Raw genomic sequence first — 13594 nt, forward strand, 5'->3', positions numbered from 1 at the left:
ACCGGCCCCCTGCTGAAAAAGTTTGCTGGCCCCTGATGTAGTGTATCACTGAGCTACGACACAACCACACAGTTGTTTGTGATCTACTGTGGATGGAGCTACAGCAAATGGGTAAACTCTTGCAACTCAACACACCATTAATTTTATCTGTTTATCAAGGTGAACTTGATTTGCTAGCTCCAAAATCTCCAGTTTTCAATAAGTTTGCATTGATGTTTTCCCATTTGCAGGAGCTATTCTGCCCAAGACTATCATTCTTAGATTTGGATGTTGAAAAATTGCAGTAAAAAAGAAATCATTGTTACTTTTTCAAGGCTGAGCAGGGTTTTTAATCTAATCTTAAATAATCTGTCCATTTAGAAACCTTTTTTGGATTTTTTATGCTGCTGATTTCTGCCCAAATAGCCCACAAGTTTTCAATCAAGTCTTTCATACATCTGGCTGGAGGCAGGGTTGGTTTTCAAATTTGGAGCTATGCAGAAATGTAATATAGAGTGATGCTTCAGTAATGTACTCCAAATATGGTCAACTGATGTGGTCAAGTCATAATTCAAAGCAACCTCTTGAAATGCTCTTACTTATATGTATATATATTTCCTTTTTCAGTTTCTGGGCATAGCATTTCTTGGAATTGGACTTTGGGCATGGAATGAAAAAGTAAGTATCACATAACAAATTGTTGAACCAATTTAAAGCTAAATCTCCTCCAACCCCAATGTTGAATGTACTGTCACCTTGCTTGGAAGGAAGTGTTGTCATCTTGTCTAGCAATAGCAATAGAGATTAAGGAGCACGCACATTGAACTATGGTCCGCAACTAGTCGCAACCATATTTTCGCATCCTAGTTCAGTGGCCACCCGTAAGCACCACCAGTCAGATAAGCAGGGCTTTTTTTCAGGTGGGTGCCATTGTCATTATAAGAGAACAAGGGAGGTGTTCATAGTGAGTTCCGGCTCCTCTTTTTCTAGAAAAATAGAACTGCAGATAAGGCTGGTTCACACATCATGAGAAACCGTGGTTTGGAATTTTCTTGAACTGTCTCATTGAAATGTTCATCACTAGGCAAAGAAGGCAATTCTGTTTCTGCCAGTGCCTCTATAACAGGTATTTGGGGGTATAAAGGATCATAAGAAGAACTAAAATACCCAGATCCTATTAGCAAAAGCAAAAAGTCCTGTGACATCTTAAAGTAGCCTTTGCTAGCCTGATGGCTTCCAGACCAGGTACCACGTTGGTGAAGGCTGGCTTAAGACCAAGAAGGAGAAAATTGTAAGGTATGGAAGCTGAATGGCAATGAAAAAAGCAGTCAGTGATAGAGCTTAGAGGTGTTTCTGTTTAGCATATACAGTTGACCCGTAACTTACACACATTTAACTCATGCACATTCAGCTTTACGTGCTTGGCAAAAATTAAAATACAAAATAAAAAACTGGTGGCCATCCAGGGGGGGAAATTGGCAAGCCCACCCCCCATTGCACCCAGTGTGTTTTGACTAGCCACGGTTTAGGCTTTATGCACTATCCCTGGAACGTAACCCCACTTAAGTTGCAGGTCTATTGTAGGTAACCTTTTAGAACAGCACATTGGTGATAATTGCTGCAATAACTGTGTTAACACCTGTATGGCAGCAGGGAACCATTCACAAGAAAATAACAAAAGCACAAATACCCTGGCCGGCTAATTAATGCACACAGTGTGATTAAAAGTCCTTTGCCCTGCTTTGACCTACAAGTGATGGCACTGAACTTCTTGGTGAGCTATTATTCAGCTGTTTCACGTTGTAGTCTTCCTTTGAAGTTACTTTCTTCCAGAATGGCCACCTTAAGGTCAGTTACAGTGTGTTCTAGGAAGGTTGAAATGTTCTCCCGCTTGTTTATCTTACTAGATCTTATTAGGTTTGCCTTATATTGCAATTCAAGACACTTCCAAAGAGACTCCGTAGACTTGCTCTAGTGAGTAAAAAGCCTGTAACTTGATTTGTTAGATTAATTTACTATAGGGCAATCCCCAGGTAATTGAGCAACACATTTTTTGTTAACTTGTAAAAATGGCCAGCACCATCTTGGAAGAGGCATTTCTTGCTGTGAAAAGACCGAAGGGGAAAACGTCTGCTGCTGTGTCATCCAAAAAGTAGCATGTTATTTTTATTGTATGCAAATGTGCTTAATTAAAACACTGTTGATTTACCCAGGTTTCTGTAATTTGGTTGTCAGCCCTAGGAAAAATATTGGAAAAAATAAAATCTGTGATGCTTCTGGGCCAAGGTGGCACACTAGATATTGGAAATAAGGTCGTATGCCAGCATTCTCCTTGAAGCTCTATATTTCTGTGTGCAAGGAGAGGCATTTTATGGTGGAATATTCAGCAATATAGTCTTCCACCTGCAGTCTGAATTGATTCAGTCCACAAATATTGTTTTACCATGTGATGAGGAGTTCATCTGCGGTAGACTCTTCAAAAGGTGTAATAAACGTGGCTTTCAGTGACTGATCAGTCTATATTTCTAAGAGTCTTGCGTGCCACCCAGCTGTATTTATGCAATAAGCCTGGTAAATTAAAGCTATTCTCATTTTTCCTGCTGTTTAAAGGCATTGTGTTGTGCACTGCATGCGAACAAAAACAGATTCTGCATTTCAGGGATGGGGAACCTGTGACCCTTCAGATACTTGCTAGACTACAACTCCCGTCATACATGACTATTGGCCATGCTTGCTAGGGTTGATGGGAGTCCACAACATCTGGAGAGCTACAGCTCAGCCTCATTGTTGTTGAACTGTTGATTGCTGGTTGTAAACAGGCCAACTAACAACCCAGCCACTGTTGGACACCTGTTTTTGAAAGCAGGATATTGGATTTTCCCTTATTTTTGCTCTGTGTTTGTAATTATGAAGAAGCTGCAGTACAGAAAGCTTGATCTCAGTTGAAGTCCTTAAGGCAGCTGCATATTCTACACCCTAAGAAGAACTGAGTGGCGATTTTAATGATGTTGAGGGGGGGAAATACTTGTCCAACCATTTTATTTTGAAGTAGTTCTCCTCAAAAAAACTCCCAAAGCTTCCTTAACATCAAAATAAGTTTGAACTTTATTGCCATTTTACTCCGCTGTTTTTCCTTTATTTAAGAATGTGGTTGCAGACATGCTGTCTTTTGGGGGGCCGGGGGGGGGGAGGGGGCTGACACTTATAAAGATACCTTTAATCTCTGTTCCAGGCTAAACTGCAAACAAGCATCCTGATAGAAATGCAATCCAATTAATTTTAATGGCTTAGAAAGGGAGGCTTCTCTCTCTTGTCCTGACCACTCAAAATTAGAGTTTTGAGCATTAAGTTATTTGTTGTAAAAAAAAAATCAACATGGGAAGCTAGGTGCAAAAAAGTAAAATAAAATAAACAGCTTGTTAGGATTGTATTGCTGGACTTAACCTCAGGCAGCCCATCATAAGCTGTTTAGCTGGGGTGAAAGAGAGTTGAGCGAAACAAACGTGTACCCACACAAAATCATGGGGTGTGTGTGTGTGTGTGATCTTGTGACTTTTCTTGCAGCCGTTACTTGCTTGTCAGGCAGCTAAAAAGCTGCAGTTTGACAGCCAGTTACTTGGCCCTAAAGGGTGAAACTGAAGAATTAGCATTCTAAATTGTGAACCTGAAAAGGGGATCTGTGAGGAACATGGAGGCGAGGAACCCAGAAGGCACAATGGACCAGTCAGGCCTCTTTCTCCAGCAATTTACATTGCCTTTTTCATTTTCGATTTTTCTCAGAGCTCTAGGCATGAAGGTTTTGGATTTTTTCTCCTTTTCTACCTCATTGAGTGAAAATAGTCAATAACAGAGCAGCTCCCGGACTTAATATTTAGCAAAGGAAGCCCGTACCTTAAGATTTCTCCGTAATACTATGCCCATTGATTTTATTCTTAAACGGTAGCAATATTGCAGCAATTAGATTGCCTTGTATTTATCTCTGTTAAAAATACTGTCAAAAGAAATACATTTTATTTTTTTAAAAACCCTCCTTTACTATATGTGCAGTTCTGCACACTGTTAATAAATGTTCTGCACTGTGCTTGGCTTTTGCATGTAGAATAAGATTTTCCTGTTGCTTTCTGGAAAGCAGGGCAAGCGATTCCTCTGTGTTCCTGTTCATATCTTCCCCCAGCCCCTTGCCAATTTGCAGTTTGAAACTGCAAGGACCCAGCAGCAGACCACCTAGGAGCAGGTTTACTCGTGAGTTGCTTACTCATGAATAATTGGTTCCAGCCTCAGGCAAGCTGGCGAATCTACTGTAGGCCCTGCATACAACATATTCCCCACTGCTGCTGCTTTGAACAGGAGTTACCCTTGAGTAGGCAAGGCTTGCAAGGGCTATAGCAGATGTGCCAGCTGGGAAGGGCCAAGCTGAAATTGGAGCCCTCTTGGCCAACTAACCGGATGTAACTTGACAATTTTTGTTAGAGAGCACAGAATGCCATCAGGAAAGGGAGCTTTCATCAACTTGAAAGTGAGTACAGATCATTGTCTTCCCTGGGATCTAATGTTAACGGTGTGATTGACCAGAAACAAGTATAGGAGCCAGAATAGATGATGTCTTTTGTGGACAAACGGAATGCAGTGGATCCCTAGGGTGGTTATATTCCCCCCTCCCCCCATCTAGCTGTTCTTTGACAGTGGTTATAGCACTCACACCAGGATCTCAAGGCACAAGAACTCTTGCAAATATGTTGACTTGAATGATGGATGCATGGCAACTCATTCAATAAAAGACACATAAGTGAAGTTCGTTCCAGTCCCTGAGCAAGTTTATTGTGTGTAGATCTCATTTTCTTTCCTTTTATGTTATGCCACTGGTATGTATGTGCTATACAGTATAAAGTTCCTAGCAGTTCAGGACAGCATACATGGAGTTATCCCACTGTTAGTTTTTTAACATATCTTTGAGGTAGGTGAAAGATTATGACACTGTGTATTGCCTAAGGCCATCCTGTACATTTCATGGATGAGCTGGGGCAATGCTGGCTCCAGGTTTTAGAGAGTCCCTTTTCCTCAGTGAGATTACCCCCTCAGTGCTTCAGGTCCAGGTGGTTTTTGTCAGTGGGTCCCCTGTTGGCATGTGGACCCTTGGAAGATGCCCAGCTATGCTAACCTTTTTTTTTTTTTTAATAATGTTTATTAAAATTTTCCAATTAATTACAAATTAATAAAACATCCAATTTCAAATCTTTTTCCAATTACATCCTTTCAGGACTTCCCCTTCCCTCCCCCCCTTGTATTCCCAATCTCTCAAATGATCTCAACAAGTTCTTCTCCTCAATTCAAACTTGTTATCCTTAACCCAATTTTTTTTTTTTAAAAAAAAACACACATTATTTTCCATTCCCCTAAAATCGGCTTATTCCCACCACGAGTTCCCCCCTTTAGAATACCATGTAGATGTATATAGCCTAAATAAAACGTAGTTTACGCCTTTAAGGATTCCACATTTCCCACCCCCCCTTTTCCCGGTTGCGTTCCCAATGTTCCTCAATGTCCGATATTTCCACGTCTCTCTAAATCATAGTCCTTTGCCAGTCCTCTTTAATTTCGAATGTCCAATCATGGAAGGATTCTGTCTCAAAGAGAGGCCCATTTTTTCCATCCAGATTTTTATATCCAGGAGTGAAAAACTCCAAATTATAATCCTTAAGCTTGTCAAATCTGGATGTCCCAAATGTCCCCACTTTTAACTTGGTCCAATTTTTGTTATTTTGTTGTTCTTATTGATCACACTCCTCTTTCTATTTCTTTCTGTCCCTGTTTTCCTGCACAAATGTCCTAATTCCAAAAGTTAGTTCCTTTACAGAGGCTTGTTATTCAGAAACAAAACATTACGTCAAGTTCCTTTCATTCCACAACAGATGATTCCATTGTCTTCTTCGGTGTAGTGGCCTCTGTAGTCATAATAATGTTCCATTTCTGCAGTTTCCCAGGAGATAAACAGTTCAGTTCCAATTTCCAGCTAAAACTTGTAATGTCCCTCGGCTCCTCTAGGTGGATTGCAAAAGCTGAGTTCTCTTCCAGATCGCATCCATTAGCCCTAGTAACTTTGTAATCCTTATTTAAAACAATTTGTATCCAATTTATAACAAATATAACCAGCAAAGTCCTTGTAACATAGTCTCTATCTTATTTTCCGCTTTGACAGCTCTTTGACAGCTGTCAAAACTTGCCTTTCTCCTCTCCAAACTCCGTCATCGATCGCTCCCGGGGTTCCAGGGGGGGTTGTTTTTAAGTCCGAATTCTACTTTCCTCCTCCAGCTCAATCTCATATTCTTCACTCGTGAGGTTAAAAACTTGCCAAAATGATGTTACTCCGATCTTAGTTATCAGATCCTTTGCTTTGACCCTTCTACAATGGAGGGGGTGGCTGACTTCCTTTTTTGCGCCTCCCCCGCTCGCTCCGAAATTTTTAAAATTTTTGTCCCTCTTTTTAATCCAGGTTCCAATTACTTACAGGTTGTTCTTTTAGGTCCGAATTTTCAAAGGAAGAAGCCAGCGCTCTCCGCCGAATGGCATGCGGCTTCGCACGGCAGGGATAGCAGAGGACTCAAAACACCACGCTTCTCCCCGGCACCCGATCCGTAGCCTTTAAAAAGGCTCCTTCACGAGTCGGGAGGGCGCTAACGGTGTCAGCCGAGTCTCCATGTCCACGGCCCCCGTGGCCGTGGTTTTTAAGGGTCCCCGCATCGCCGGTGCGGTAGGACCCAGCCCCTGCCGTGCAGGCTCCCTCCGGAGCTCGGAGGGAGTCCGCCATTCGGCGATGGCGCCGACCCGGAAGTCCCAGCTATGCTAACCTATATGCTGGCTGTGAGCAGGGTTTAAACATAGGTCCCCAATCCCAGCATTCTCTCTATTGGGCTGTTCATTAGCCCTGTTCATGTGGCAGGTTCCACTCTGATCCTGGTCTTTGCCACAGGACAGCGGGATAGTGATTGTCATAGTGTGGCAATTTCCTGACTAGGTGTAGTAGTCTGATAGAGGCTCCTTCCTTCTACAGGTGTGAAGGACCTATTAGAATGGTGCACCATGGATAATCCAGATACGATGGAGTATGTTGGTGGGTGGTTCATCGGATATCCAGTTTCTTCTGGATATGGTTTCACACTCCCCTAAAGGATTAGGTTTGCAGCTTGGAACTGCAGTTGGATCTGGTCTTACCTTAAGAAAGCCCAAGTGGCTTCCAAAACACCTTTCACCAGCATCTTTTGGTGCACCAGTCTAGCCTCAGCTATATGATAACCCTGTGTTTTGGATTACTATAATGTTTTGTATATAGGTCTGTTGTTGGGAGAGTGCAGTACTTGGGAACCTCAGTAAGTATAAGGCATGGCAGCTATATTTTCTAACGGGCCAACGAAATCATGAACCAACTGCATTAGCTTGGCAGCATGTTTCCAGCTATAGTTCAGCGTACTGCTTCTTACCTTCTTAAAGGCCCAAACAGCTCAGGGCCTGGATACCTGAAGAGGCTGCCACCTTCCACATGAATCTGCCTGAGTTTTAAGATCTTGTTCAAAAGATCTTGTTAGAGTTCCCCACCATGTTGAGTGTGGTGGTTGGGCAAAGGGCTGCCGTGTCCTGTGGCATCCAGGATGGGGAAAGCTGTGGCCCTCCAGATGTTGGGCATTTCCATCCCACCACACCAACCTTGCCCATCTAATGGTGAGGTATTATGGGAGTTGCAGTTCTACAAGGGCTCTCCCCAGAGAAGCTTGGACTCCAGTGCCTTTTCCTCCCATATGAGGAGCTTCTTATCTTCCTTGGTCTTTAAAGATTATTTCTTTAGATCTGTTTGATGCTGGAATTTTAGTTCAGTTTTCTGGTTGCCGCTGCTCTTTCAATTGTTCATCTCTAAACTTTAAGCCCTGTGGCAGAAGTATAGGTTAGGAATAAGCAAGCATGGCTCCCAACTGGTGACATGCATTTCTCAGACCTTCAGACAAAACCTGTGCACCTCCCACGAGATGCAGGAGTGGTTCTTTGTTTTTTGAAAGGGGGTGGGAAGGAGCATTAATACGAACCAATGAATAGGGCCCTTTAAATAACTTCTGTTGTCCTGTTTTGCTACCCCTCCAATAGCTACGTTGGTTAGGAGCAGGGTGAAATGTTGCATTGTGAGTGTCAAAGAAGGGAGAGCGAGGAAAGCCCATTAAAAACCAACATGTCATCGTACTTTGATTTCTTTTCAGGCTATGCATATATTTATTAGTTAGGGTTCACTGGCCCTACAGATGCATGGGAAAAGGCTACCTGCTATTCAGAAGGAAGAAAACCACCATTCCACCAAACTAGATTTCTGGCTGTCTTCTGGAGACTGCCAACGCTCCCTTCTTTCCGCTTTTATTTTTATTCATTTTTTTGAAAAAAAGAACATTCTTTTTCACTTCGGACTCACCCTGGAACTTCCCTTGATTGCAGTAAAAATGGTGGGGAGAAAAGATTTGGTAGCCCGTCGGTGACAACAGCAAGGGAAAGCACATTGGGGAATGTACGGATAGTCCTTACGCTCTGCTTCACAGGCATCGGTGCTTCAGTTCCTAACAACATTCAGCCAATCTCTCCATAAAAGGGTTGCTGAATTCGTCTGCACACATTTCTCTTGTCTCTTGGGGAGAGGGAGATGTCTTCAGTTGCAGAACTAATTTTAATGCAAGAGAGAGAAGCCTTCTTTGGTATCTGCGGGGACCGAACACAAGAAGGAGCTCCCTAGAATAGGGATAGCCAATGTGGTGCCATCAGCAGGCCATCAGCTGTGCTGGCTGGGACTGATGGGAGTTGGAGTCTAACAACGTCTCCCTCTTCTCCCTCTGACCACCCACTGTCTCTCCAGCACCAATCTCTGGGCTCTGAGCCTTTGTCCCTTGGGGGCTTCCCCAGCTGGTGCCTCCCACCATTCCACTGCATCCAGCCAGTCTGTGACAAGTAGATCTCATTGGCAATAAGAATAATAAGGTAAAGGGACCCCTGACCGTTAGGTCCAGTTGCAGACCGAAGGAGCCGGCGCACAGCTTCCGGGTCATGTGGCCAGCATGACTAAGCTGCTTCCGGCGAGCCAGAGCAGTGCACGGAAACACCTATTTATCTACTTGCACTTTGATGTTCTTTCGAACTGCTAGGTGGACAGGAGCAGGGACTGAGCAACAGGAGCTCACCCCATTGCGGGGATTCGAACCGCCGACTTTCTGATCAGCAAGCCCTAGACTCTGTGGTTTAGACCACAGCGCCACCTGCGTCCCTCAATAAGAATAGTAATCAATCCTAATTTCTACATTTGTATTGAAATAGGAAGTCCATGTGTCCAAATAGACATCCAAATGAGATTGACGATTATAAGATGTACATTGCAATGTAGAAAGGGCAGCACAGACCTCAGACCGTTGAATAATGGATGGTGGGTGTTTATCCTTCTGATTTTGCATTATGAGCCTGATCCTGCCCATGGGTCCTTTGTGGTGCTTCCTACCAGCTCATAACTATTATTATTATTATTATTATTATTATTATTATTATTATTATTTATTAATATTAAAAACTGGATAGTCTGCTCCAGAGCTTATGTGGCATGAAAGCTCATATAAGCACATAACTACCGAAGTGGATAATGTTCCCACTGAAATTCTGGGCTGCACCAGAGAGAATGCTGAGACTCATTTGTTATCTCCCCTGTCTCCCAAGGGGAAAGAAACCAAACTGGTGGGAATACTTACCGGATCTTGGACTCTTAATTCTGAGGGTGCCCAGGTAATTGGTTAGGGCTGACTTTTGGTGCAAATGCAGCTTTTACCGTGCATGCTTAGTCAGTTAGAACATGGTGCTGGTAATGCCAAGGTTGCGGGTTTCATCCCAAATGGGACAGCTGCATTGCAGGGGGTTGGGCTAGATGATCCTCAGGGTCCCTTCCAGCTCTACAACTTTGTGATCGAATTAGAATAAACTTTACCAAGAACCCTTGTTCAAACCCCCACTCATTCTCTCCCCCCTGACCCAAATAGTTATTGCAATATGTCTCCTGCCTTTGGCTCCCACATACAGAATTCCCCCCTCTTGCTGTTTTTAAATATGAGTCTGGATATATGTTAAGCTCTCATCATTCAGATAATGACCACATCACAGTGGCTTGAAAGGGAGAGCTCCGAGTGTAAACAAGAAGCTCTAAGTCAGTTTATTTGGCTTGCTTCTTTACTTCCTGGGGTTCTTCTCTCCTTCCTCCCCTTTATTTTTTTTACCTCCTGTAGCAAATCTGGACCGAGACTGCTTCAGGAGTGCAGATGTAGGTCAAATATCTCCCCTGGAGTTTTGTCCTTTTGCAGCCTTATTAAGAGGGTGAAGGAGCTCAGTGAACAGCTGAGCTGGAGATTAGCCAGGAAACTCTGTTCTGCCTCTCCCATCTTTTGGGAAACACCAATATCCCTAGGCTATAGCTTAGCATGCAAGGATAATTTGGGGTGGGGGTGATTAATACATAACTCCAGTGCTTTGCTCCCATTTGCTATACACACTTATGCAAACACTGTAGTTCTGCACACAGCGCAATGCAAACATTTGCTTTTGTTTTAAAAATATATTGCTTTCCTTTGCTTTGTTCACCTTAAAGGAACGCCAGTATTTTTATTATACAACGTCCTGTCAAAATAGAACCTTGGTTGCTTGAAGGTGTGCCCTGCCGCTAAGATGGTTCAAACTTAATAATAATAATAAATTTTGTTGTTTTTTCCAAGGATAGTTCAAACTTGGAGTTTCGTAAAAGCTCCTGTGCTTGACAGGCACAATAGCAGAATAGTTAAAGATTATTATTTTTTAATTGCTGCTCTCTAAACAGGAAACTGTGGCAAATGGACAGCCCACCATTCCCTTCCCAGCCCTTCTCCAGCTCTCGCTTCGTTGAAAACACATTTTTTCCAGGAGTTAACCACCACCAGTATTGAACTGGAATAATGAGCACGTGTAGATTGCCTTCCTTCTGCTGTAGTTTATACCCATGAATTTAGGATTAAGAAACGGCTCTGGCGCCCCTCTGTTGTTGTTTAAATAAATTAATACAGCATTAAGTTATTTAGGAGGCCTGTATAGGCAATGTGCAGTTACCATTGTGTGAGTGGAGGAGCAAGGATGTGTTCCTTGGTCCTTACCACTAGTTGTGGTGATGGCCTCCCATTTAGATGTCTTTGAAACAGGGTTATAGACAGATTCATGGAAAATGGGGCATTCCAGACAAAGTTAGTAGATTTCTATCAGCCCCAGCCAGCATGACCAATGGTCAGGGATGCTGGGAGCTGCAGTTCAGCCAACATCTGGAGGGCACCAGGTTGAGAAAGGCGGGTGTAGTGCTATGGACAAACTGGCTCTGCATTAGCTTGCTTGTTAAGTCTGTAAGCTGTTTTACACTTCGCTCAATATTTCAGAAAAGGCAGCTTCACACAGGGTTCGCAACATGTTTGGACTTGCTAAAATATAACTAATGAATGGACTGAGGGGGCAAATGATTGATCAACAAAATGCCTTAATGGGTTCAACAGCCCTAGTCCTGTGCACTTCAAACTTATCAGTTCACCGGTCTCTCTCCTTCCCCTTAAATGCTTCTCTAACATCTTGGCAAACCTGTTCTCTACAGACATGATGCACTGAGTGACATGTCCTGTCACTCCCTCACACAGGATGCGACTGTGCGCTTGACGGCATTTGTGCGGTGGCATTTGAGTGCAAACAAAGAACTGACAGGAAACATCACTTTTGCACAAACAGTATCAATCTCTCCTGGAAATAAATGTAAAGTGTTAGTGTCCATTTTGGTTTCTCTTACCGTCAGAAGGACAAGCCAAAAAGCTACAGCTTAGGCACTGTATAAACCAGATGCATCTCTCACCTGTTGGTGTGCTTTCTTTCTCTTACCTTCTCTCCAACCTTCCCAGGGAGTGCTGTCCAACATCTCCTCCATCACCGACTTGGGAGGTTTCGATCCAGTCTGGCTCTTCCTCGTGGTAGGAGGAGTGATGTTCATTTTGGGGTTTGCAGGATGCATTGGAGCCCTGCGAGAGAACACCTTCCTTCTCAAGTTTGTAAGTAGCCTGTGCAGCTGGCTCTAGCCATTTCCTGCTTGAAGGACCAATTTCATGGAAAGCTGTGTTTTGATGCTGATTTTATTTACACACAATCCTCGTTTTGCGCGGGGCGAACATTCCGTAAGCCTGCCCCGCCCCATCACATTCCACCCCTTTTTGTAACACCTCTATGACATTTTGGGGCTACTTCCTGGTTCGGTGCCGTGCACACGATTGCACATCATTCAGATGCGCCTAAATCAATACAGTGGTACTTCGGGTTAAGTACTTAATTCGTTCCGTAGGTCCGTTCTTAACTTGAAACTGTTCTTAACCTGAAGCAGCACTTTAGCTAATGGGGCCTCCTGCTGCTGCCGTGCCGTCAGAGCACGATTTCAGTTCTCATCCTGAAGCAAAGTTCTTAACCCGAGGTACTATTTCTGGGTTAGCGGAGTCTGTAACCTGAAGTGTATGTAACCCGAGGTACCACTGTAGTTGCCCGTAGTTACTCATTGAAATATTTATGAGCTGCTGTCCATTAAAAAACAGCACACCAATCAGATCAGTTTACAACAGTTATACATAAAATTATACAGTCAAAGAAAGCATATAAAAATGTTAAAAGTTAGGAATCAGGTAACTGTTATGGAAAGATGTATTCTTAATTACCCTCACCAGTCTGATGGAATAGAAATGTTTTCAGCAGGCATTTAAAAGTTCAAACAGAAGGTACTTGCTGAATCTTTGTTGGCGGAATATTCCACAGTACCGGGTCAATGACACCAAAGGCTTGGTTTCTCATAGAAATGACATGCAATTGATAAGGCAATTTAAGGAACCAGCAGGGGAGGGAAGTCATAGGTTTAGGAGAATCTGGATTTGATATTGTTGTTGTGTATAATTTTGTATGTTTGTTTGTTTGTTTGTTTGTTTGTTGTTGTTGTTGTTGGTGTGTGTGTGTGTGTATAAAACATTTCTCTTCAACCATGCATTGGGCTGATTAACATCCTATATAGCCTTTAAAATGTATTTGTGTGGGGGTGGGGGTGGGGGTGGGGGTGTTATTGTTTTGTTTTTGTTTCCATTATGTACTTTGTCTTTTTACCTTGTCTTTTTTTGCTATGAACTGCCCTGAGATCTTCAGATGAAGAGCGGTATACAAATGTAATTAATAATAATAATAATAATAATAATAGGCACTAGGACTTTACCTTTTCCTTCCTTTCAAACATTTTTAATAAAAAAAAACCCCTTCTAATTTTTCTATATGAGTAAAGTATTTTATAAGAGCAAATTGTTTTATATTTTTGGCTGCATTCAGTTGCCGGCATATCACGGTTTATAGGGAACTAAGTAGTGCGTTAGTGTACACTACCCGATTGCCCTCACTTGTCGCCTCTTGTGTCTCAGGCTAGGGAAGCAAACGAGGCAACGGCAATTAAGCTTGGCTTCCAATTATGTCCAAACTTGGGATAAGTGTTCGTTACTCATCAACAAGCTAATGAGTAACGAACTAATCAGGCTTA

At 42.8% G+C, this 13594-nt stretch overlaps 1 protein-coding gene across 3 annotated transcripts in view; it reads left to right on the plus strand.

Moving 5' to 3' along the window:
- TSPAN5 (tetraspanin 5) overlaps positions 1-13594 on the plus strand; it is a 90692-nt gene that overhangs the window by 53108 nt on the left and 23990 nt on the right. For all 3 annotated transcript variants that reach the window (XR_014160312.1, XM_081877324.1, XM_081877323.1), the window contains exons 2-3: positions 607-657; positions 11940-12086. Coding sequence is in view for 2 of the 3 variants with exons in the window: in XM_081877324.1 (XP_081733450.1) it covers positions 607-657; positions 11940-12086 (198 nt within the window). In the remaining variant the exon portion in view is untranslated. The remainder of the gene's footprint in view (positions 1-606; positions 658-11939; positions 12087-13594) is intronic.

Source organism: Podarcis erhardii (genome assembly GCF_964252035.2).
Source record: "Podarcis erhardii genome assembly, chromosome: 9".
Lineage (NCBI taxonomy): Eukaryota > Metazoa > Chordata > Lepidosauria > Squamata > Lacertidae > Podarcis > Podarcis erhardii.